Source organism: Leuciscus leuciscus, assembly GCF_965113295.1.
Source record: "Leuciscus leuciscus genome assembly, chromosome: 2".
In the NCBI taxonomy this organism is placed as follows: domain Eukaryota; kingdom Metazoa; phylum Chordata; class Actinopteri; order Cypriniformes; family Leuciscidae; genus Leuciscus; species Leuciscus leuciscus.
In genome coordinates, this window is record NC_138726.1 from 50654140 (window position 1) to 50676894 (window position 22755).

General features: G+C 37.5%; 2 protein-coding genes across 3 annotated transcripts; one reads left to right on the plus strand and one right to left on the minus strand.

The window, feature by feature from the left end:
- Window positions 1–305: 305 nt before the first annotated feature.
- On the minus strand, window positions 306–8994 carry zfta (zinc finger translocation associated). Its single transcript, XM_082161192.1, has 5 exons — window positions 8448–8994; window positions 6805–7296; window positions 4954–5301; window positions 3977–4420; window positions 306–2135 (listed from the first exon to the last, which is right to left on the minus strand). The coding sequence occupies exons 1-5, from the start codon at window positions 8572–8574 to the stop codon at window positions 1651–1653; spliced, it is 1896 nt and encodes a 631-aa protein (XP_082017318.1). The 5' UTR covers window positions 8575–8994; the 3' UTR covers window positions 306–1650.
- A 480-nt stretch (window positions 8995–9474) lies between these two features.
- LOC309487759 (uncharacterized protein) lies at window positions 9475–22615 on the plus strand. 2 transcript variants are annotated; one of them, XM_082155567.1, is made up of 8 exons: window positions 9475–9614; window positions 11408–11468; window positions 13114–15902; window positions 16980–17297; window positions 21216–21256; window positions 21438–21496; window positions 21596–21898; window positions 21975–22615. In XM_082155567.1, the coding sequence occupies exons 3-8, from the start codon at window positions 13215–13217 to the stop codon at window positions 21992–21994; spliced, it is 3429 nt and encodes a 1142-aa protein (XP_082011693.1). In that variant the 5' UTR covers window positions 9475–9614; window positions 11408–11468; window positions 13114–13214; the 3' UTR covers window positions 21995–22615. The 2 variants fall into 2 exon arrangements, with proteins under 2 accessions (XP_082011693.1, XP_082011692.1); XM_082155566.1 differs by having other exon boundaries at window positions 21596–22615.
- Window positions 22616–22755: the final 140 nt, after the last annotated feature.

Here is a 22755-nt window from a genome sequence, read left to right on the forward strand (position 1 = left end):
AACACTGATAATAATACATTTATAAAAAAATATATTTTCTTGAGCATCAAATCATCATATTAGAATGATTTCTGAAGGATCATGTGACACTGAAGACTGGAGTAATGATGCTGCAAATTCAGCTTTGCATCACAGGAATACATTATACATTTTTTTTACATTGTTATATTTCAAAATATTACAGTTTTTACTGTATTTTTTTAATGCAGGAGGCCCAAACTTTTGTTTTCTTATGTTAAAGGAACAATTTAATTTAAATGAATGGAAATGTTTTCAAGTAATCATTTAAAGAACTAGGCTTTCCATATCAATAGAATGGACATTTATTATTTATTGCAGTGAATGACACAAAGAGAAACTCAAAAGGAATATTTAAATAATCCAAAGAAGTGTGCATATATACATCTGATGAATCCAGTATGTTTTATGTGGAATTATGTGTAATTCTTGATGTGTCTGAGTGTCATTTTACAGGAATCTCCATATAAAGATGTGAGGGATTTACACATAAAGTGCTTCCAAAATGCATTTGGTCAAGAAAAATGGCATTAATAGAAGAGGCTGTCCTCATGTGATGTCGACCACTTGAAAATGCTGACACATCATGAGTTTCAGTTCACTCTGTACAGAGTTAAAGAGAGAACTGAACCTTTATGACTGTTTGTCATAGACATGTGAATGTCCAGTGCAACTATGTGAGGCGTAACAAATCAGCAACAACAAAAAAAAGTGTTTGTTGATGACCATTTCATGCTGGACAGTATATCTTTAAACAAATGCAACCAGGAAGTGTTAATGATTAGAGATAGGAGAACATGCATGCATTATCCATCCATTCAGCATAGTCTCATTTTGAAATTAATTGCACCTTTATGATTAAATTCAATATATAAAAAAGACTGTACAAACAAATGCAGTAACAGAAAATTACTGTTGAATAAATCCTGCTCCCTGAGAAAAGGATCTCGCTCAAAAGAAACAGAAATTTCATACGTTTTTTATTTCAATATAACTTTTTGGTTAACTGAACCAATATTATATAACATTAACATTTGGTTAACTGAACCAATATTATATAACATTAACATTATAAATCATATATTATATTATATTTATGCTTTTTCTTTCAAAATGTGATTGACAAAATGGTACTTGAAATCATGGATTTTATTCTCCCTCTGTGATTGCTAAGTAACAATCCCAAAAACTTGTACCTAACACCCATTTTAAGTGCTGTGAGTAAAATAATATTGTCCACTGTAATGTGTGACGTCATGCAAAATGCCAAGCGCTTGAAATCAGTAACAGTCTTGCCACAGTCAACAAAAAAAGCAATGAATGTACAAATGCATTTAAGAGTGCTTATCCACAGGAAAAAGAAAATATAAGTTCAGTAAAATCACCTATTGGGAACTACATAAATTCTTTTTAAATGACACTGGTTGCACTTTCAAAAGTGATTCAAGCATAAATATTCTTTTTAAATTTATCAAACAAATTCACTTTGTTAGAGACAAAGGGACAATTATTCTCCAACAATGCCACATCCTTCAACAAAGAAAAATTGGTTTAACCCCGCAGCAAACTTCCTGAGTGAAGGAAAACAAAAAACAGGATGTCAAAAACTCATCCCTACAACTTTTCTTTCAATTAAGTGCTCTGGCTTGAAGTGCATTCGGCATTAACATAAGCATTACCATTAGCATTCTCTTTATGGCCGTGGTTGGAACCCGAAAAACAGTCCTCCGAATGAAAGTGCACAGAGATCTGGTTGTAGCAAAGCAGGGCCAGCTGCCTCTCTTCCGGGCTGTAGTCCAGCGAGTGTGGGTGCACTTGTAGGATGTGTCTCTTAATGGTGCTGACCTTTAACGTGGCGAGCGTAGCACCACACACCATGCAGATCAAGCCATGCCTACTGCAGTCGTAATCCATCAGGAAGTCCATCTTCCAGCGGGCCTGGTAATTGCGCCGCTGGTCCTTCCCCGGGTAGTGCCTGTGCCGCCCAGTCGTCTGTGTTGATGGTGTGATATTTGTGCTATTATTGTCTTCTGTTTCACCTCCTTGCTCTGTGGTTTTCACAGGCGACACCTGCGTGTCAACAGCTGTGTTTGTGGTGACAGGGCCACTTTTTGAGTCTTCAGTTCCAAACAAAAGAAGAAGAAAAAAAGAGAAACATTATTTATTTTAAACAAGATATTTGATTTATAGCAGGATTTTCCTTTCACAATGCAAAACTAACACTTAGTTCATCCATAAACTGTAACATACCGACATCAGAACCATAAGCAATTTTACATCTTTCTTAACCAGTTTATGCTACGCTAGTCAGCTGTTAGCTTCCTAAGCACAGGCTAACTGAAAACACAAGGAAAGAGAAATGTGTGACTATTTTTAGTATAATATCTCATTTAAATGACATTTATGAACATTTTCATTATTAAGTAGAGAACATCATGAATATCTTTACATAAAACGAGATAAATTTACCTGTGAAGTTAAATAAGCTTTAGTTTACAAGCTGTTAGCTTAAGCAAAGTCTAAATGAAAGCACAAGATAAATGACTGTTTTTAGCTTCTGGAATATAATGTAGTATGTTATTTAAATTAAAAGACAAACGATCATATTTTCAAGATTAAGTATATTAAACATATATTTACATGCTTAAAATGAGATAAATTCTCCTGAGAAGCTAAATAATCTTTAGTTTTCAAGCTGTTATATTGCCAAGTAAAGGCTAACTGAAAGCACTAGGAAAGAGATGTTTAATTTGTTTTTAGCTTATGACAGATAATGTGATATGTAAGGTGTAATTTAAAGGACATTGGTGGACATATTTTCATGATCAAGTATATCTTGAATATCTCTTTAAAACAACTGGCCTACACCAGTTTAGTTTACAAGCAGTTAGCTTGCTAAGCAAAGGCTAAATGAAAGCACAAGATAAATGACTAATTTTAGCTTCTGGAATATAATGTAGTATGTCATGTAAAAGACATTAATGATCATATTTTATGATTAATTATATATGATATATTGATCTGAGAAGCAAAATAATCTGTTTTCAAGTTGTTAGCTTGCGAAGCGAAGGCTAACTGAGAGCACTAGGAAAGAGATGTTTTATTTGTTTTTAGCTTATGGAATACGGTGATAATATGTAATATGTAATTTAAAAGACATTGATGAACATATTTTCATGATCAAGTACATCTTGAATTTCTTTACATCCTTTAAACAAGATAAGCAAAGGCTAATGAACACACAAGATAAATTAGCTACTGGAATATAATGTTTTAATATAAAATATATATTGTATATCCTAATATATATTATAATATACATCTTGAATATCTGTACATCCTTAAAACAAGATACACCAGTTTAGTTTCCAAGCTGTTAGCTTGCTAAGCAAAGGTTAAATGAAAGCACAAGATATATGACTATTTAGCTTCTGGAATATAATGTAGTATGTCATTTAAACTACATTACTGATCATACTTTAGTGATTAAGTTTATTAAATATATATTTACATGCTTAAAACTAGATACATTTGCCTGAGACGCTAAAAATCTTTAGTTATCAAGCTGTAAGCTTGCTAAGTGAAGGCTAACTGAAAGCACTAGGAAAGAGATGTGGTTTTAGCCTATAACACACAGTATAATGTGATATGTAATATGTAATTTAAAGGACATTGATGAACATGTACGTCTTGAATATCTTTGCATCCTTAAAACAAGGTAAATTTAATTCAGAAGCTAAATATCCTTTAGTTTTCAGAGAATCCATGTTTCTTCTCAGATAAAGTAATCTTTCTTTAAAGATTTTTTTTATGGGAGAAGACAAAACTGATGTTTTTGTTCTAACTTCTGATGTTGATTTCTTTTAATACAAAATGGTCAATGGCATTTAATTTGATAGTTTGTTTTTGGTCTATTTTTCTCTACATCTGATGTGTCTACAGTGTTGTCTGCGCTTACCATGCCCTTTCAGTGTGGCCGTGTCAATGTTCTCCTCCTTCGTCCAGGCACTGACCACAGCATCTCTCTCACTCCGGCTGAGGCCGCTTGTCTCCGGATGGCACTCCTGGATGTGCTTGCGGAAGTTGCTGACTCTCGGCACAGGCAGGTGTTCAGAACAAACCATACAGTAGCAGAGCGGGTTATCCGGAGGACCGTACGCCACCAAATAATCCAGGCGGAGACGCCAGGGGCTGCCGTATTTCAGTCTTCTCTTTCGGGGATAATAAGGTAGAGACTGTGATCTCTGGCCAGTGTCTGGTGGATTCTCATCTCCTCTTGTGTAACTCCCTAAGTTTCCCTGAATGGGATCCACGTTCAGAGGGAGGAAGGAGGCTGAACCATCTACGTTTATTTCTTTGGTAAGTGGTTCTGATTTGATTTGAGGTTGTAAAGAGTGCGATTCTGCATGACAAAAAAAAAAAGAAATGCAAAAAGACATGTATTCAATTTAAGTTATGTTTTTTTAATTAAACAGGTTTCACAGAAGCATGTAGAATATCTGACCAAATCCTTAAACTTTATTTTGTTTTGCTTTTTACCATGGTTTAAAAAAAAAAAGGATATTTGGAAGCAATTGCATCTTTGTTAAAGACTGTAAAAAAAAACATTTAGCCAAAGACAATAGGACATTTGACCACAATTTATGTATATTTACAGAAGACCCAAGATTCAGATAACAGATTTATATATATACAATATCTATAAATTAGATAGAAAATATATATAATTTGTAAATATTGCATTTTATTCAATATCTACAATATCACATTTATCTGGTCTTCTGTTTAATTGGATTTTACAGTTAAACACCTTGTGTATGCAATTAATCCACAACATTTTAGGGATATTTTTAACATATTATTTACAATAGTATTCAGTTAGTATATTTAGTGCACAAACTCGTTTGAATTCCTCTGTTTTGTTTTGTTTCTTACCCTCATCGTGCATCTTGGCCCAGGTCTGCAGGATGGAGTGCTTTTCCTCAGCGGTGTACAGCAGAGAGTTGGGGTGCAGATCCAGCATGTGACTCTTGATGTGATCCAGGTGCAGAGAAGGCAACAGACAGCTGCAAACCATGCATACTAGACGGCCCTCCTCCGCCTGGTACTCCATCAGGAACTCCTGGCGGAACCAGGCGTGCAGCGAGTCGTTTAGGTATCGCTCCATCACCTGAGCTGTGGGTCCTGCGGGGTCCTGGACAGGGGAGGCTGGAGGGGATGGTGTGAGCCTGCTAAACCCAGAGTGGGCCTGAGGAACCGGAGAGACGGCACCACCAGTCTTGCCTAGAATGATACGAAGAATGGTTTAAATAATCTTAAAGTCCCCCTGTGGTGAAAATAAAGCTTTTAATGTTGTTTATATGTCAATGTGGTGTTTTTAATATGCTCGACAATAAGTCAACACCATTGCTGAGTATTTTCTCTTTAAAACTGCAGTGAACCAAAGACAGTCTCAAAAACGCGGTTTGAAATCGCTGGTGTTTCTGACGTCACAAACTACCTTGTAACCAATCACGTCAACGAGTGGATCTCTGAGCTGGTGTGAGTGAGTGGAGGCGGGGCTCATTTGCATGCATATACTAAATGAAGCAATATACTAAATTCTAAGTTCTGCATATACTAAATAAAGCAAGGGTGTAGAGCTTGTGTTTAAATATGTAATTTTGGTGATCAAAGATGAGTTTTAAGGGCTACAATTATTGACTACAGGGGGACTTGTGTAAAATAATGTTAAAATAATAATAGTAATAATAAAAAATATATTTTTTATTATAAAATGCCTTTCTCACATTCAAAGCACAATACAATAAAAAAAGAAAACATCTCAAAAAGAGATTAAAAACTAGTAATTATAGAATAAATGAATCTAATTGGATGTTTAAACATTTTGGTTTTTAATCCTCATTAAATTCTCATTACAGAAATGAAAATGATCCTGCCCAGACAAAGTGATTTTTATTTAATAAAAATTTTACCATGATGTATAAACTAAATTCTTGAAAAATATAAAATTACACACACACAGACTGATCACATATGTCATTTAATGTAATATATATATATTTTTCTAGAATTCTATATGATTGTTTCTAATATTTATAATTAATATTTAATATAAATACCACATTGTATCTGAGTTATTATAGTTAACAAAAAACATAAAAAGTGACCATAAAACCATTAAAAAAAAACATTTTCGCTACCTGAAATAAAATAATATTTTAGGTTCAGTTTATCATTTTGATTTAGTTTAACTTGATGTACTAAAATAACTAAAGCTAAAACTGAAATACAAAATCATAAAAACTATATAGACATGTCTATAGACATATGACATTAAAATGTAAAAAAACATACAACAAAATTAATTTAATTTTAAATTAAATTAAAATGAAACCAGAAAATATAAAAATAAAAACGAATTCATAATATTAATAAAAACAATATTAGTATCTCAAATGATACTAAAATAACACTGCATTGTCATGAAAAACATGGAAAATTATATAATTATGTAATATTACAAATTATAATATAATATAATTATATAATTTATAATAATAAATATTATAATATTATGGAAATAATATTAGATTGGAAAATTTTTCTTCAAGCAAAATTATAATTTTAATATTATATATTATTATTGATATATTAATTATTGTTTTATATTATTTATTGATTTTATTATTATTGATTTTTCTAACCTTAAGACATGTTTTGTGAGGTTCCGTGATATTCAGGCTTTAAAAACATACAGAAGCACAAAGAAATATTAGCACAGACCTGTGGAGTGCCTGTCCACATCCAAAATCTCCTCTGACTCTGGAGGAACATCTGGATCGGGGCATAACGGCCTCTGGCTGTTGTCCCGACTCAAATGACTCTCCCATCCCGACCTGATCACATCCTTATCGGACTCGGTCCACAGCAGGGAGTACGGATGCCTCTGTTTGATGTGTCTCTTGATGGTGCTTAACTTCAGGGTTGCCAGCGAACTGCCACACACCATGCAGATCATCCCCTGTCTCTGTGGGTCGAAGTCCATGAGGTACTCGCTGCGCCAGTACTCATGGTAATAGCGGCGATGGTCTCGGCCGGGCGCGAGCTTAAGTGGAGGGGGTTCCTGCGTGGATGGTCCTGGGATGGGGGACAGAAGGAAAGGGGTGTCTGTGTTCTCAGTGACACACCAGTAACTGGTGCCTGGGGAGCAAACAGAGGCGACTGGAGCTTCCTGGCTATCATGAGATGTGAGACCATTGGTCACGTCCTCTTGACCTGGGGAGGACATAAAAAGAGAGTGTCATTGATCAATTGTAAGGTAATATCAAATATGATCATGGGAAAATATGACATTGTTTTCAATTACAGGGAAATGTCAATAAATATTAATACTCGTAATGATGGAGATTAACATTAAAGTGATGATATCTTTTCACCAGCCCGCATTTTGTGCATAAACCTTAATACAATTATCTGTCTAGTATATTCAGAACATTCCATATGTTGTATTGCACATAAAATATTTATTTATTATTACTTAAATAGTCACATTTTTGCTTTAGTGTATCAGTTTGTATGGTTTTGCTTACTAAAAAATAAATAAATAGGACTGTTGCTGATGGTCTAAAAGTCATTCTCAAATATTGCAACTGAAGAGAAGCCAAAAAAATTATTAGACAAATATGCAAATTATTTTGTTTTTTGTTATTTTATATTGTAAAATATACAAATATTAAAAATGTTGTCATGATGACTATAAAATGCATATTTAAGAGATTTTGCATATATCTGTCAGCACATATTAAAATTATTATTATTAGTAGTAGTAGTTTTTAGTTTTAATATTATTGCTGATAGGCGGAAACTTCATATATCATATATCATCATGATGAATATGAATCAATATTAAAGCCAATGTTGTGCATAAACCTATAAATAATCAGTCAGCATATATTACAATTATTACAATTTATCTATTATGATTGCTGTTGTTATTATTATTATTACTACTCATAATAATAATAGTAGGCCTAATCATATTTTAATTTGACCATTATCTTGTTGCTGAAAATATTCAAATTATTTTTCATGTAAGACAAATATTAAAGCGAATAATAATTTAGCATAATTTTATAATAACTGTAAATGAATATTAAAGTGAAAATGTGTTATTTCCTCACTCGGGCCTTATTTTGAGCACAACAAGGGGGCGGCGGCGTGGTTGCAGTACCGCTGTATCCCCGCTAGATGGTGACAGCGCATCGCGTACTCATTTGCAGCATGGTTATTTTGCCTTTGTTTATAGTGGAGCCCGAAAGATTAGGGGCCATGCCTCTGCCTGCTATTGTTCGTCACGGGTTTTAACGCTTCAAAACATGGAGCTGTCGATCTAATGGTCAAACTTCAATGCTTAACACAACATTTACCTGCTGAGAGATCCCCCAAGTGTCCCCGCCGCGCTGTCGCCTCCTCTTCCTCAGCTTTTAGTATTAATGAGCGAGATTCTGTCTGCTCAGCTTTGTGCACCGACTCTTTGGACTCCGCTTCATCCATACCTGTGTTGTGTTATTTGAACGTACAGGATTCGCTTCTTTGTACGTAGAAATGTCACAACCGGAGGATTTCGTAGATGCATTCGTCGGGTGGTTGACTAAATATCTGAAACACGCACTCGCCCATTACAGTGTGTGCAGTGCCTGTCTCTGCACTGGAGCCTCACCGCTGTTTGCTTTTTGCTTTAAGTAAACTTAACTTTGCGTGACGATACACGTCGCGTTTAGATCGAAGTTGGAGGAAAGATCTGTCAAATGGTCGGTGACTTTAGGCGGTCTCCTGATTGTATTTAGATATTCTGCTTGTCTTCAGGGTGGAGAGCCGAGCTAGGGGCCCCTGGGGCTCCTTTAGGGGCTCCTGGGTAAATTTAAAGAGACAGTAGCGGCTATTATGTAGTGACGGGTGCAACACGGGGGCCCATTTTTGTTATGTTTTATCTTAATATTATATTTTACACCAGATTGTAAACAAAGTTATGCTTTTGTACACACAATCTAATATTTAATGAATTCATTAATCATAAAATGGGATAAAATAGACTATTTTCTTTTCTAAATGCCTGGTACATTAACAGACATGCTTTTGGAAAATACATTTATTCTATATGAAATGACAGTTTAATGTCATTTATATGTTCATTGACTTATTTTTTTTCATATATCAGTGTGCATTAAACAATGCATCTGTTTGTTTTTTAACTTTATGTAAACAGTTTTCATACCTAAACTGAAAACCCTTAAATATATGTAATATAATGCTATTTTGTTTAGTAATGCAATGTTTATAGGATATTAGCAAATAAAAAATTAGGCTGCGTCATCTGCACCTGATTCATATTTTCTTTTCTGTAAATGCAAACGTAATTGTTTTTAAGGAGTGAGGGACGCTGCTGCTTTAAGACTCTAGCCGCACATGCTGTAAAAGCTCCTACATCCTGGTACTTTCAGCGTTGTCAAGGCACCGATAGAAAGAAAGGTCCTACGGGAAGAGACTGCAGTGTCCTGAGACCGAGCTTAAAGAAAGTTATGTGTCACAACCAGGTAAAACAAACGCATGCTTCACGCACTCGGTGTTGTCTTCTTGTCGCCGAGTGCTTTTACTATTATAAAGACTCGACAGTCCACGCGCAGACGGACAGACAGCAGCTCGTGAGAAAGGCAGATAGGGAAGACAACATTGTCTCTGTCGTACACTGGAAACAGAGACAGCGTGCACAGTAAAATCACTCCAGTGTTTATAGGATGCCTTTTATATTGATTTTTTTTTTTATATTGAGCTTTTTGAACAAATAAATACGTAATGTGACATCAAAACGAGAGTTGGAAAGGCAGAGGGACTCACAACAGAAATCATCAGCCTGTGATTGTGAGACAAGATTTAAAGTGACAGCAACATTTTTGTCCCCTATTTGAGCTTTGTTTGAGTTTAGTTAAAGGACCAATGAGGATAGTTCACCCAAAAATGAAAATTATGGCATTAATTAGGCCTACTCTCAATCAAGTTAGACTTTCATTCATCTTCGGTACACAAATTGATATTTTGATAAAACCTGAGAGTGTTCTGTTCCTCTGTTGACAGCTACGCAATTACCACTTTGACGCTTCAAAAAGTTCATAGACTAATCCATATGAATTGAGCAGTTTAGTCCAAATTTTCTGAAGAGACATGATCGCTTTATACGCTGAACAGATTTAATTTAGACTTCTATTCAAATATAAACATTAATAAATTCACACATCAGTTTTGGTAAACGGAAGCTCAAGCATGTTCCCTTGACGTGCGAGAACCAATAAGGTTAATTCCTGTGTTACGCAGCACGTTTGATCTTCCGCAAGAACCAATGAGGTTCATTCTCGTGTTACGCATCACTTTCAAAATTCTGCAAGAACCAATGAGGTTAAATCTGGTGTTACGCAGAACGTTTGAGCTTCTGTAAGAACCAATTAGGTTCGTTTGAGCTTCTGCAAGAACCAATGAGGTTCATTCTCGTGTTACGGAGCACATTTGATCTTCCACAAGAACCGATGAGGTTCAATCCTGTGTTACGCAGCACGTTTGAGCTTCTGCAAGAACCAATGAGGTTCATTCTTGTGTTACGCGTCACGTTTGAAAAACTGCAAGAACTGATAAGGTTTGTTCTCGGGCGTCAAGAAGGTTCTGTTGAGTTTCTGTTTCTGTTTGCTGATCTGCTGATAATTATTCAATAATATGTGAATAAACTGATCGTGTCTCTTTAGAAAGTTAGGACTAAACCTCTCAATTCATATGGATTAGTTTTGAAGCATCAAAGTGTTAGACTGTCAATGAAGAATACAGAGCTGGCTCAGATTCTATTTAAAAGATCTTCATTTGTGTTCCGAAGATGAACGAAAGTCTTACTGGTTTGGAACGACATAAGGGTGAGTAATTAATGACAGAATTTTAATTTTTGGGTGAACTAACCCTTTAAGTAATCCTTTACTACTTATTTGATTAATATTAGCTTATTTATATAATTTCAATTGATCCTATTATATTAATAGTTTAATAAAAATTAAAATTAAAATTGGGCATTGTTTACTTAAAAATATTTTCTCTTTTCCTTGGAATAAAAGAAACAACATATTTTGCAGAATGTGCAGGCCGGTCTTTCCAAAACAGTGAATGTAAATGCTATCAAGCTCCAAAAATGCACCAAAACAGTAGTCCAGAAGACTTTTGAATCTATGAAGAGCAAATTGAAATTTAAGTATATTATTGAAAATCTTCTTCGTCATAGTTCTTAAATCTCAAACTTGTTGTTTGTGCACTCAAAATGACTCACTGTACTATGTTTTCTTTTTTTCTCATAAAGTGATCTGCTGATTCATCTGCAATAACTGAGGCCGGTAGGAATAAGTAGTCTCTGTATAAAGGTAAGCTTCCAGAAATAAACTAGGAGTAGTTTTGTCAGTAGCTGCTTCACAAAATGCCATGCAATAGTGCACTTCGCCAATCATATGCAGATACTTGTAATAGGCTATGTTATCAACCGCTCTTAATAAAAAACTAAACAAACTTTGGTAAATTACTTCTGAGCTCCATGTGTGACACTGATATTTACATTTATTCATATTTGCATATGTTTTTATGAAAAGCAACTTGCAAGCAGTACTAAAATATGATTCCACATAAAGAGATGGTAACAAAAAATGCTGCAATACAAAATCGCAAAGTTGTCTTGAAAAGCACAAAGTACCAAGATGGAGGTAAATAAAGTGACCATTAAATGCTGTAATGGTTGCGGACCAAGTTCCGGTTGTCTTCAGATATTTCTTGACTAAAAAAGTGACAAGAAATATTGAATAAAGTTTCTAAAAATGTGTTTTTCTGAAGCATAGATTTAAATTGAATTGCTTTAATGTCAATGCTTGCAACTTAAGGCAGTGCTTGATGTTCCTTATATATACGTGTCAGAATTGCAGACACAGCATGTGAGGCACATTCCCCCGGGGCCCCAGACTTCCTCTTCCCCCCCACATATGAGTCTTATTTGGTTATTAGTCTTAGTATCTACATGTACTACTTTAGGTTTCACTTGAAACCTGGCATTATGCCCCGTGTATATTGCTCTTATGATAAATTGATGGCAAGGTTCCTTATTTGTAGATCACTTTGGATGAAAGGATCTGCTAAATGACTAAATGTATTGGAGGGTCCCAACCTGAGTTTCATGTCTGTGGACGACTACAGGGAGCCATTGTTTCTTCATGGTCACGTATATCATAATTAAGGATTTTGTCACAACCACCAACCAAGTGCACTGTTGGGCCCCGTCCTCCATCCTCCCTTTTACGTCCACTATTTTTAACCCTTAATCTGTTTATATCATCTGGAATATTTCACATCAAATTTTTATGTGAACTACAAAAGTAAAATTCATTATGATAATCTTTGAATGTTGGATTGTCAAATCAGTGCTTTAATGTTTCAAAAAACTTTTACAAAAAGTTATGTTTAGGTTATTTACACAGTTTGAAATATATATGGCATGTGTATTTGCATCCCTACGTTATTGCTGATGTGTTCTGGGTGGTTGCTATAGCAATGGAATGTGGTGGATGTTGTAATGTTGCCTATTTGACATAATACGGAAGAACCAGCTACGTTTTTTTTTTTGTTTGTTTTTTTTTTTTTACCTTTGCATATCAACTTTGGATATATAAATTTTATTTGATAGATTTTATTTGCATATATGATACCATTTAAAAAAAAAAAATTTTTTATATGTTGTGCTGTTTTATTCCTCATGTATTTCAGTTGTTTGACTGTTACATCAAAGCCAGTGCTTTTAATCATATTGTTTTTTTTAACCGTGTACGGAGTAATATTATGTGTACAATTATTTTACTATTCTAAATAATTACCCTTGTCAATTTTAATTCTAGTTGGTTTCCATTTTATTAATTTGTTGCTGAAGTGTAGCCTCATACTTATGAGTTAGTGAACATTCTGAGATCTATGTGTTTTACAAATCTGTCAAATTGATTAATTCATTAACTGTTTTTGTTTTCCCTACAGGTCACCTACTCTTGGTTTTTCTGAAAAATGGACCATATGCCTCAAGCACTGCATGCAAAATCAATCTAAACTGAAAGACCTTGAGAGACCGCTTCGCTTAAATGAAAGATGTGACCCCACAAAAATCCCGTTTAGAGCAGGTTTTGCCCTGCCTAAGAAGACGTAATCCAGCGGTTGATAGCCAATCAGCAGCCATGTCATGCAAAACTTTCTCTAAACGTCGTTATCAACCAGCAGCAGAGTTTGATGATGTCGCTCTCGCCCGCAAAAGGGAGTATTGGAGGAGCAAGAAAAGAGAGCAGAGGGCAAGAAAGTCATCTGCCAAAAATGAAAATCTGGGGTTTTGCATGTCCTTTGTTAGTGATGAGCCCTCCTTGCAGATTCACAAAGTCGACAATGATCCCACTCTAGATAATCATGAACTTGGAGATACTGATGCTCCTAGAAACTCTTCCAGCTCAGGTCAATCAGAATCTGAGTGTAACGCAACTATGGTGCCATGCCAAGAACAGAAATGGTTTCAAAAGACTAAGCTCAAACATGTCCTACCTAAATTCCCAGAAACAAGCACAAATTCCCTGAAGGATGTAATGGACAATGAAAAAATAAAGTCCTCAGTTACAGGGTCATCAAACACAGATGCTAAAACAGTTGAGTCTCTCTGTCCAATAGGCTACTCAGGGCCTACAACCTGCATCGAGTTGCATCCAAATAGCATTCGTACTCAAACTAAAACAGGCATGTTATCCCTTAGTGGCAAACAATTAGCAACATCTCCACAAAGCCATGTACCCATGGTTTTACCAGTGCACAACAACCAAAATAAGCCTCAGAACTGTCTCAGACCCTTGACCTCTGCAGAATGTAAGGTTCGTAAAGAGCAGAGTTTCGTTCGCAGTCACATCTCTAAGAGAAGAACATGTGCCTTTGCTTCAAAGCACAACACCAGAGTGGCTATGACTGAAGAAGAGATGGCTGCTAAGCGTAGAGAGAACTGGCGCATCAAAAAGAGGGAACAGAGAGCAAAGCGTGCTGCAAAGCTGGCTCGGGACAGAGAAAGGAGTCTCGGACAAGGACAATCTTCCTGTATCGTGAATGTTTCGTCTCCTGCTAACATTAAGGCCTTTAGAGGAATCAACCTCAACTCAGTGAATCCCAAATGCCTCAATCAACAGTCATTTGGAGCAAAATGTATTGGTTCTCGGACACAACTACATGTTCAGGACACTAAACCAAACCATACTGCTTCATCCTCTGGTATTTTGCAACCATCCTCAAGTACTACCCAAGCTCTCAACAAATCCAAAGTGCCCCATTTTGCACATACTCAAAAGAGACGTTGTCAAAAGCCAACAAGGAACTCTTTCCTTGGCGCTTCCAAAGTCGAGTCTCCCGAGGATCGGCATGCCAGACAGAAGGAGTACTGGCGAATTAAAAAGCGTGAGCAGAGAGCAAGGCTGTCTACAGCGATGAAAGCACGATTGAAGGAACAAGGCGCACTTAAGCATCGTGGGAGACGCTGCCACAACAGTTACAATCAGATGTGTGGGGCTCAAGTGAGCAGAGCAGGTGCATTTGCAAGTTCCTCTGACACAATTGGTGGTTTTATCCAAGAAGATGGCACAGTGGCGATCTCCACTTCGAAGACAACATCTGAGTCTTCTCTACCTGCGAGTCACGACTTTTCCAATGTGAAATGCATCGAAAAGGTAAGACTCCAGGTTCAAGTAAGTTCGCCCCGATATTCAGATGCTCATCCAGTCACAAAGCTAGTTTCCGCTCCATGCAATGTTTCCAAGGCTAATCAAAACTCTCTGGTAAAGTCTAGCTTGGACAGAGGTGCAGTTATGGGCAGTATGACAGTCACTATCCAGTCCGAAACAGAAGAAGAAAGGATTGCTCGTTTGAGGGAGTACTGGAGGATAAAGAAACGAGAGCAAAGGGCTAGTCGGGCTGCCCGGCTAGGAAATGGTCTGCTTAGGTCGAAGGTTTCGGTGTTAAAGCAGAGAGAGCACAACAAGAAGTCAAACAAAAGGGACAGTATTACTTCATCCATTACCAAAACAGTTTGTGACTCTTCAACCAGTGCTCTAACCCCAATAAAAGAACACATCAATCCTCCTATACACGCTGTATTTTCCATCCCAGAAATGACTCCCTGTATCAAAGATGACAAACCTTCACCCTGTCCATCCTTAGAGTCACACATTGAACCTCCAGCAGCTGCGAACCATCATGCCACCACTCTTCAGGCTGTGGCCTCCATGAAAAAGCTTCTGGAGGAATCAGTTTGCACACCGGAAAACAATAATGCCACTGAAATGCATATTAAGTGTGCAAATGAGCCTCTTCGGCTAAATGAAGATGACCTTCTTACATCTGAAAATGCAAAGCCAAATATTTCTTTACTACAAAACGTCTTATTAGAGTGTAACGTCTCAGAGGATACAAGCCTTAAAGATATCAAATTGAGTCCTCAAGCATTAACCTTAGAGGACACTAGCCATCAAATGTCTTATAACTTCTGCCAAGGCACTGCAGATGGAAGTCATGCCCTTTCTCCAGTGGCTGTGCAACCTCAGTGCAGAAACACCCAGACGTTCAGTGATGATGGAGCAGATCCCAAGCAGTCTTACCCTTCACAGGCCTTGCAAAATCAGAAGCTTGGTGAGAGCGATGAGCTTCAACGAAAGCGAGAGTATTGGAGGTTAATGAAGAGACAACAGCGGGCCAGAAAAGCCAACGAGGATGCAGCCAAAAATGCTGTTCTTCGCAATCTGGCTCCACAGGTGAGTTGCATTGATGTTTGCTTAGCATTGATGTCAGGTCTGGGTCAAGTGAGTTGTTGTTGTTTTTTACCCCAGTTCCATAATGGTTACATTTACCAATTGTTTTAGTTATTTTAAGGAATAAACATGGAGGACAAACATCAATTTGGTTGACCAATATTGGTTGACAAATAATGAGATCTTTTTAATCTTAAAACAGTTCTTCCAGTAATGCTTACATATGTGTCTTAATAACTCTTCCCAGTCCTTTTGGCATTAACTCTATATTAAACAAGAATACTGAACCGCAAAAAAAACTGTGGTAACATTACATTAAATTACTTTAATAAAATACCACTGACAAACTGCATAATGTACAGTATGTCATTAACTATATGTTGTCATATGAACAACTAGTAAGAAACTACCTGATTTAAATCTGAGGCCCTTATCCCTGGTATAAAGATGCGTTTTGGTCGATCGGATCACAAGTAGACATGGGAGACACATTCCCGTTTACACCTGGTGTTTTAATCCGTCTTTTTTATCCTGATTTCTTCGAGGGGAGGGTCTATGGGCGTTTTTTCTTCTTCAGGTCTTTCGATCTAATGGACAAAATAAACTTGCGCAGTTCGCATATGAATGGAAAAACATACGGAGAGCAGCAGCTTTCGTTTCTGCTCTGACAGCCGCAAGACCAGCCGAACGATGTGAGTGAGTGTTAGAAATCAAGAATGATGAGAGAACATTGTGCTTGGTACGTTTTTCGTCTTCAAACTAAACTTGGGTCTCCAGCCGACAAAGTTTAAATCCCGTCTGGCTATCGCGCTGCCCATAATGTTTACACATTAGGTCAGTAGGCCGAGAGTAGATGGTAAGCAAATGTGGTCTAATGCGTTTTTGAAAAGTGGACAAGCTCAAAACTTTTTAGACCCCGTTTGCACCTGTATTTAGCGTTGTCTACTTGTGATCCCATCGACCAAAATGCATCTTAATACCAAGTATAAACATTTTGTTGAAAGCTTTATGTGTTTGATTCACTAACAAGAACTGACTCATTAGAATCATTTCTGAAATCAAACTACACTCCTTTCACAGACTCCCCAGAAAAAAACACCCAGCACAACTCTACTGCTAGCCATGTCCCAGGACACTTCCACATGCAGACAGATCCCCATTCAGAAGACAAGAAGAAGGTGCACCAAATCTCCAGGTCCACAGACACAGCCTACAGATAAATCAAGAACTCACAGAAGCCAGATAGTGGTGACATCAAATCCACAAAACGATCCACAGGAGGTTATACGTAAAAGACGCATGCAATGGAGGATCAAGAAACAGGAGCAGAGAGCAAGAAAGGCAGCAAATGTAAGAAAGCTTCGGAAGGCAAAACTCCCTTCACAAGGCCAGGCATCGGTAATTATTATTTTTAACCTTATAGATGTATTTGATCTTATGTATATACAGTACCATTCAAAAGATTGCAGTCAGTAAGATTTGTTTTTAATGTACTTTTATGCTAGCCTGGCCTCTCTCCATTGACAAGCGTTAACTTCCTTGTAGGCGGGTTTTCTGTTGAAGTTTAAAACTATTGGATCTGCCCAGAGCCACTCTGGATCTTTCACCAATCGCTAATGTTTGGTCGTGACGTAACCCTACAACTCAAACTAGTGCACGACCTCAACGTCATCGTTCTCATCCACTCCCTCTGTTCGCTGATTGGACCGGTAAAAAAATTATCGGAGAAAACCAAAGAATACACCACAATCCCAGACGTAGTACTGAAGGGAAATAAAATTGAGCGGAAGTACGCAGGAGGGCGGAGCCAGGCTACTTTTATGCAGCAAGGACGCATTAAATGGATCAAAATATCACAGTAAAGACATTAATAATGTTACCAAAGATTTGTATATAAAATAAAGGCTGTTGTTTTTGTTCTATTCATCAAAGAATCCCCCCCCAAAAAAAAAAAAATTATCATTGTTTCCACAAAAATATTAAGTAGCACAATTATAATTATATGATAATTATAAGAAATGTTTCTTAATGAGCAAATTGGAATATTATAATAATTTCTTAAGGATCATGTGACACTGAAGACTGGAGTAATGATGCTGAAAATTCAGCTTTGATCACAGGAATAAATTACTTTTTAAAATATATTAAAATAGAAAAAAGTCATGTTAAATGATAAAAATAGTTCATAATATTACTGTTTTTACTCTATTTTTGATCAAATAAATGTGGCTTATAAGAGCATAAGAGACTTCTTTCAAGAACAATAAAAATCCTACTGATTCCAAACTTTTGAACGGTGGTCTAATTGCAGATAAAGAAAGGGACGCGAATAAAAACACAATTTAAAAAAACGCAGTAACATCCCCCTTTATTCACAGATTATTCTAAAAGCAAAAAGACTAAAGTGCAGTACCGCTGTGAGTTTGAGTGGGACTGCGATACCCACGCACGCATCCCACTGATCATGCGCTTGTTTACTTTTGTGACAAATCTGTTGAACCAATTTGTGGTTTGCACAGCGCTGTACAAACTGAACTGCTCTTCACTGTCAGGGGCTCACGCATGTAAATGGACCATTTACTCATGTTGTTTCAAACCTCTATGATTTCCTTTCTTCTACTAAACATAAAAAATATCTGTTTCAGCTGTTTTTGCCAATACAATGCAAGTCAACATCGGACCCCACTGACTTTCATTGTATTAACTAAACATTTTTCAAACGGACTTTTGTGGTCCAAAGAAAGAAAGTCATACAGGTTTAAAATTACTTGAGGGTGAGTTTACACTGACATCCAAACACCACAGTATACCAAAACCCTCTAATAATAACACTGCATGCTTTATGTCCCCCCGGGAGCCCAGGCTATATCTCAGCACCAGGATTTCACTGACACATGGGGGTAGGCTTTTTTGAATGTGAGCAGTGTTCACGGGGCCCCATGTGGGGCCCCAGCCATACCTCAGCACCAGAATATCACAGAAACATTTTGGAGGCATGTTTGTACTTGGGGCCGTGTACAGAGGCCATGTGTGGGGCCCCCAGTGCCTCCAGGCATATATGTGCTCTGGCTTTACTGTAGAGTCATGGAAAACATAGGAAGAATGTTCAGGACAACATGTTGGTGATGAGTTTTGTAATTGATTAGGAGTAAAATAATACATGGTCCTGTGTTTGGACCAAGATGGTGAGATACCAGAGTTTTTCTTCCAAGTAACTTGACCTGAATATTTGCAGTGAATGAGGCCCTTTTAATTATTTAAAAAAAAAAAGTTCTTAAGAGTGTCAGATGACTTTTTCCTTCTGTTATTGCGAGGCATCAGCCAGGAATGTTACCTTGACAGTAAAGATTATTTATTAACTAGCATCAGCAGTAAATTAGAAAACCATATACTGATATTGTACAGCAATGCCAAGGTCTCTGGAAAGAGGTTTGGTTAAGTGATATTTTACGTTCCACGTGGTCGAGTGAGCACTGGTCGTCTTCCACTGGTTCCAGCTGTTCTGGGTAACGATGCAGTGGGGAAAGGAACCGGAATCTGCTTCAAAAGCCTTGAATGTGAAGCATACGAGGCCCTGAAGTAGGTGCACAAGGCCCTTAAAAATCTGGAACATGCAAACGAAGGTGCCTTGGAGTGAAGGTTTATTTGTCTGAGCTTAACCCTGTTGAAAATGTGTTTTCTGCCTCTCTGGGCCAGAGACTTAGAATTTGGTCAATCCGCATTTGTCTCTCTGGCATGGAGACTCGGGACGTGCTGTAGTTGTTATTACAGAACATAGTGTTTTGTTAATGTCTCTTTTCTCACAGACTGAGGGTGTACTCACACTAGCCAGTTTGAACCGTGCCCGAGTGCGTTTGACCACCAAAGCGCGGTTCGTTTGACTAGTGTGAGTGCTCCGAACCGTGCCCGGGCGCGGCTCGATTAGCCGGCCCTGGCCCGCTTGGAAGAGGTGGGCCAGAGCACGGTTCAGTTGGACTCGGGCGCGGTTCGCATGCAGTGTGAGCGCTAACCGTGCTGGACTCCATTGTGTTCAGTGAGAGCGCCGCTCTTCCTGTTTATCCCGAAACCGTCGCACCATAATGAAGTAAGCGTGCTCCGGCACGAATGCTGAAACCCTATGTGAGTGCAGGCCAGAAGGGGAGTGGGGAGGGGGGACAATCGTACTCGGGCCCGGTTCATGGCAACCGTGCCTAGTGTGAGTACACCCTGAGACTCAGAGCATGGAATTGGTTGTTGTCTCTTCCTTCACAGGCCGGAGACTCAGAATGCTGTTCATCTGTTAATGTCTCTTCCCTCGTGGGCTGTCTGTTACTTTCTCATTGGACGAGAGACTCAGAGCTGTGTGTCTGTTAATGGCTCACCTTTATAGGCCACAGACTCAGAACGAGGTTGTATCTGTTAGAGTCTCTCTGGACAGACCGGAGACTCAGAACAAGGAGTGTATATGTTCAAAGGGTACAGTTATCCCTTTCTGATGAGGAGGAGATTGCAATTGGGCGCTTCTCCATTCCAGTGCTATTATTGGCTGCTGGCATCAGAGGAGAGACACACAGTGTGGCCCACCCTTCATTCTCCTGTATAACTCATTTGCATGATCTAAAGCACACAGTTAGAACAGTGTCTTAAAAGTTTTACCAATGCATTTCTCATTGTCCAAACCACAACCAGAATACCTTTGGCAATGTTCTGAGTCCAAACATGATGGAAAAAGATGAAACTGTCATGCATGCATTCATTTGTACATTAACAGCTGAGTTTGTGTAAGATGTTGTACCACAAATAGCTGTCACTGAGAATACTCATTTCTCTGAATAAGTATGAAATGGATGTTGTAGTTTACATCAGTTTCCATACATGGTTATGAATGGATTCTTTTGTTTCAGCCACCACTGCTGCATCCATAATGTCCTATGAAATTTTTATTGCACTAAGTGATCAGCCTCAAGATGTGTGAAGGGCAGAAACTGAATGTGAACCAATGAGACGTTTTGTCCTTCCAAGGCTTGGTCCAAGGGGTCTTCTTCCTGCCCTCTAAGAGATACCTGACAGTTGTCCTAGCATCCTAATCTGATGGTGTTGGACATTTGTTTGTCCACCAAGATCCAGTCAAAGTGTAGCAAACCTTTCTCCACTGTTGCAGTCAGAGAGGGGCCCCAACTGGGCCCTGGAATGTGTTGTTCAACTACAATCTTGCATTTAAACATTAAACTTCCAAGGAGCATGTTTAAGATTAGGTGTTGCCATTCGCCGACCACAGTTGATGTTTGAAAATTAAGTCACTTAATGTTTATTATCCTTACCTTTGTTTCTTCCTAGGGTCAGAACACCACCAGTTTCGTATCAGCAGTTGTTCAGAGGTGAGTAGTAGTAAAAAAAAATTGTTTCTAATAAGATGTCTTTTTTCACTTTTATACACGACTGTTTAAAAGTTTGAGGTCAGTAAGATGATATATGTTGATTTTGAAAGAAGTCTCTTATGCTCACCAAGACTGCATTTATCTTATCAAAAATAATAATGTTGGTTTCTTTTTCAAACAGCATAAAATCAGAAGACCAACTAGACTACTTAGCTGAGCCATGTCAAACTGCACTCCAAGGTTTTTTAAATTAATTTTCTAATACACACCATTAGTTTGCCAAACAGTTTAAATGATTATCTGGTAACTTCTCTTACTATATCTTTTACCACCTTTAAGAGGAGTCAAGCGTTGCACCAAATCATGCAATGGAAGGACCTTTATCACAGGCCGAGTGGAGAAACGTCTACCTCATGGACTCTGATCCTGTCAACCCGTTGTTGGTGTGTATGGTTTGTGGAGAGCAGCAGTACTCCCTCAGTGTGGACGGGGCGAAGACTCACATTGAGGAGGTGCATCCTAATACACTATCATTGGGAGAGCTTGAACGTCAAGGCATTCTGGATGCCTGGGATAAGCAGGTGGCCGTCCGCGAGCACTTCATCACACACCAGCTTCAACAGCGACGCAGAGCTCCTACAGGTAACAGGGAGATCTATATTCAGTCTGGCTTTGAAAATAAGAAATAATTCATTTTATGATTAATTTTTCTGAACAGAGTTTCAACTGCCCGGTTAAAACTGAAGCTAAAGACGTGAGTGAACTGACAGAGGACAGTCGAGATGAAACGCATTCTTTTATTCTGCTGCATTACCTGCCTTTATGAACCTGAGATGAGCCAAGGAATGGCTGATTTATTTATTATTATGGGTATACTTTTGTTAAACACATACCAGTTGTACACTAAATATATATTATATTTATCATTTGATCAACTGAGACCTGACTTTAAATATTTTTCTCCTGCCTTATTGATCTTCCTTGCACAAATGTGTGTAAAAATTATGTTTTCTTACGAATTGTAAGTACTATCAGTTTTGTTATAGTCATATGTAGTAGATTAATATCTTTTTTAGTGATAGGAGGATAATGAAATGTTGATTCTACCCTTTTCTTGCTGATGTGCTACTGAGCCTCACTAAACGTACTTGTTAATTTTGGTAATATTCAGAATCATGGAAAGACCTGTAAATGAGGTTACAAAATAAGATATGGAAAAACATTCTCACATGCACAAACAACTGGAATATATATCTTAAGAATTGCATTTTGACCTGTGTTTTCAGTATCTGTACAGATTGTGCAATTTGCAAAAAAATTGCTTTCTTTTTGTAATAAATTGTTGCACTGCATAATGTATATATTATTTTGATATCTTTATTTTAATCTTCAATCATTTACCCTTTTTTGACTTTCCTTTTTATCTTAAGAATTTCTGTATGAATAGGGTATTGATTGTTCTTCCTCATGAGTTTATAAATGTACAATAAAATGTAATT

What these genes read in the sequence shown, in the direction of transcription:
- zfta (XM_082161192.1), bottom strand. Translation starts at nt 8,574, where the DNA reads ATGGATGAAGCGGAGTCCAAAGAGTCGGTGCACAAAGCTGAGCAGACA. An exon ending in GGCCAAGATGCACGATGAGG is followed by an intron (nt 4,421 to 4,953) that starts GTAAGAAACAAA and finishes TTTGTCATGCAG; the next exon opens with AATCGCACTCTTTACAACCT. An exon ending in GGCCACACTGAAAGGGCATG is followed by an intron (nt 2,136 to 3,976) that starts GTAAGCGCAGAC and finishes TTGGAACTGAAG; the next exon opens with ACTCAAAAAGTGGCCCTGTC.
- LOC309487759 (XM_082155566.1), top strand. Translation starts at nt 13,215, where the DNA reads ATGAAAGATGTGACCCCACAAAAATCCCGTTTAGAGCAGGTTTTGCCC. An exon ending in TTCGCAATCTGGCTCCACAG is followed by an intron (nt 15,903 to 16,979) that starts GTGAGTTGCATT and finishes CTCCTTTCACAG; the next exon opens with ACTCCCCAGAAAAAAACACC. An exon ending in ATGTCAAACTGCACTCCAAG is followed by an intron (nt 21,497 to 21,595) that starts GTTTTTTAAATT and finishes ACCACCTTTAAG; the next exon opens with AGGAGTCAAGCGTTGCACCA.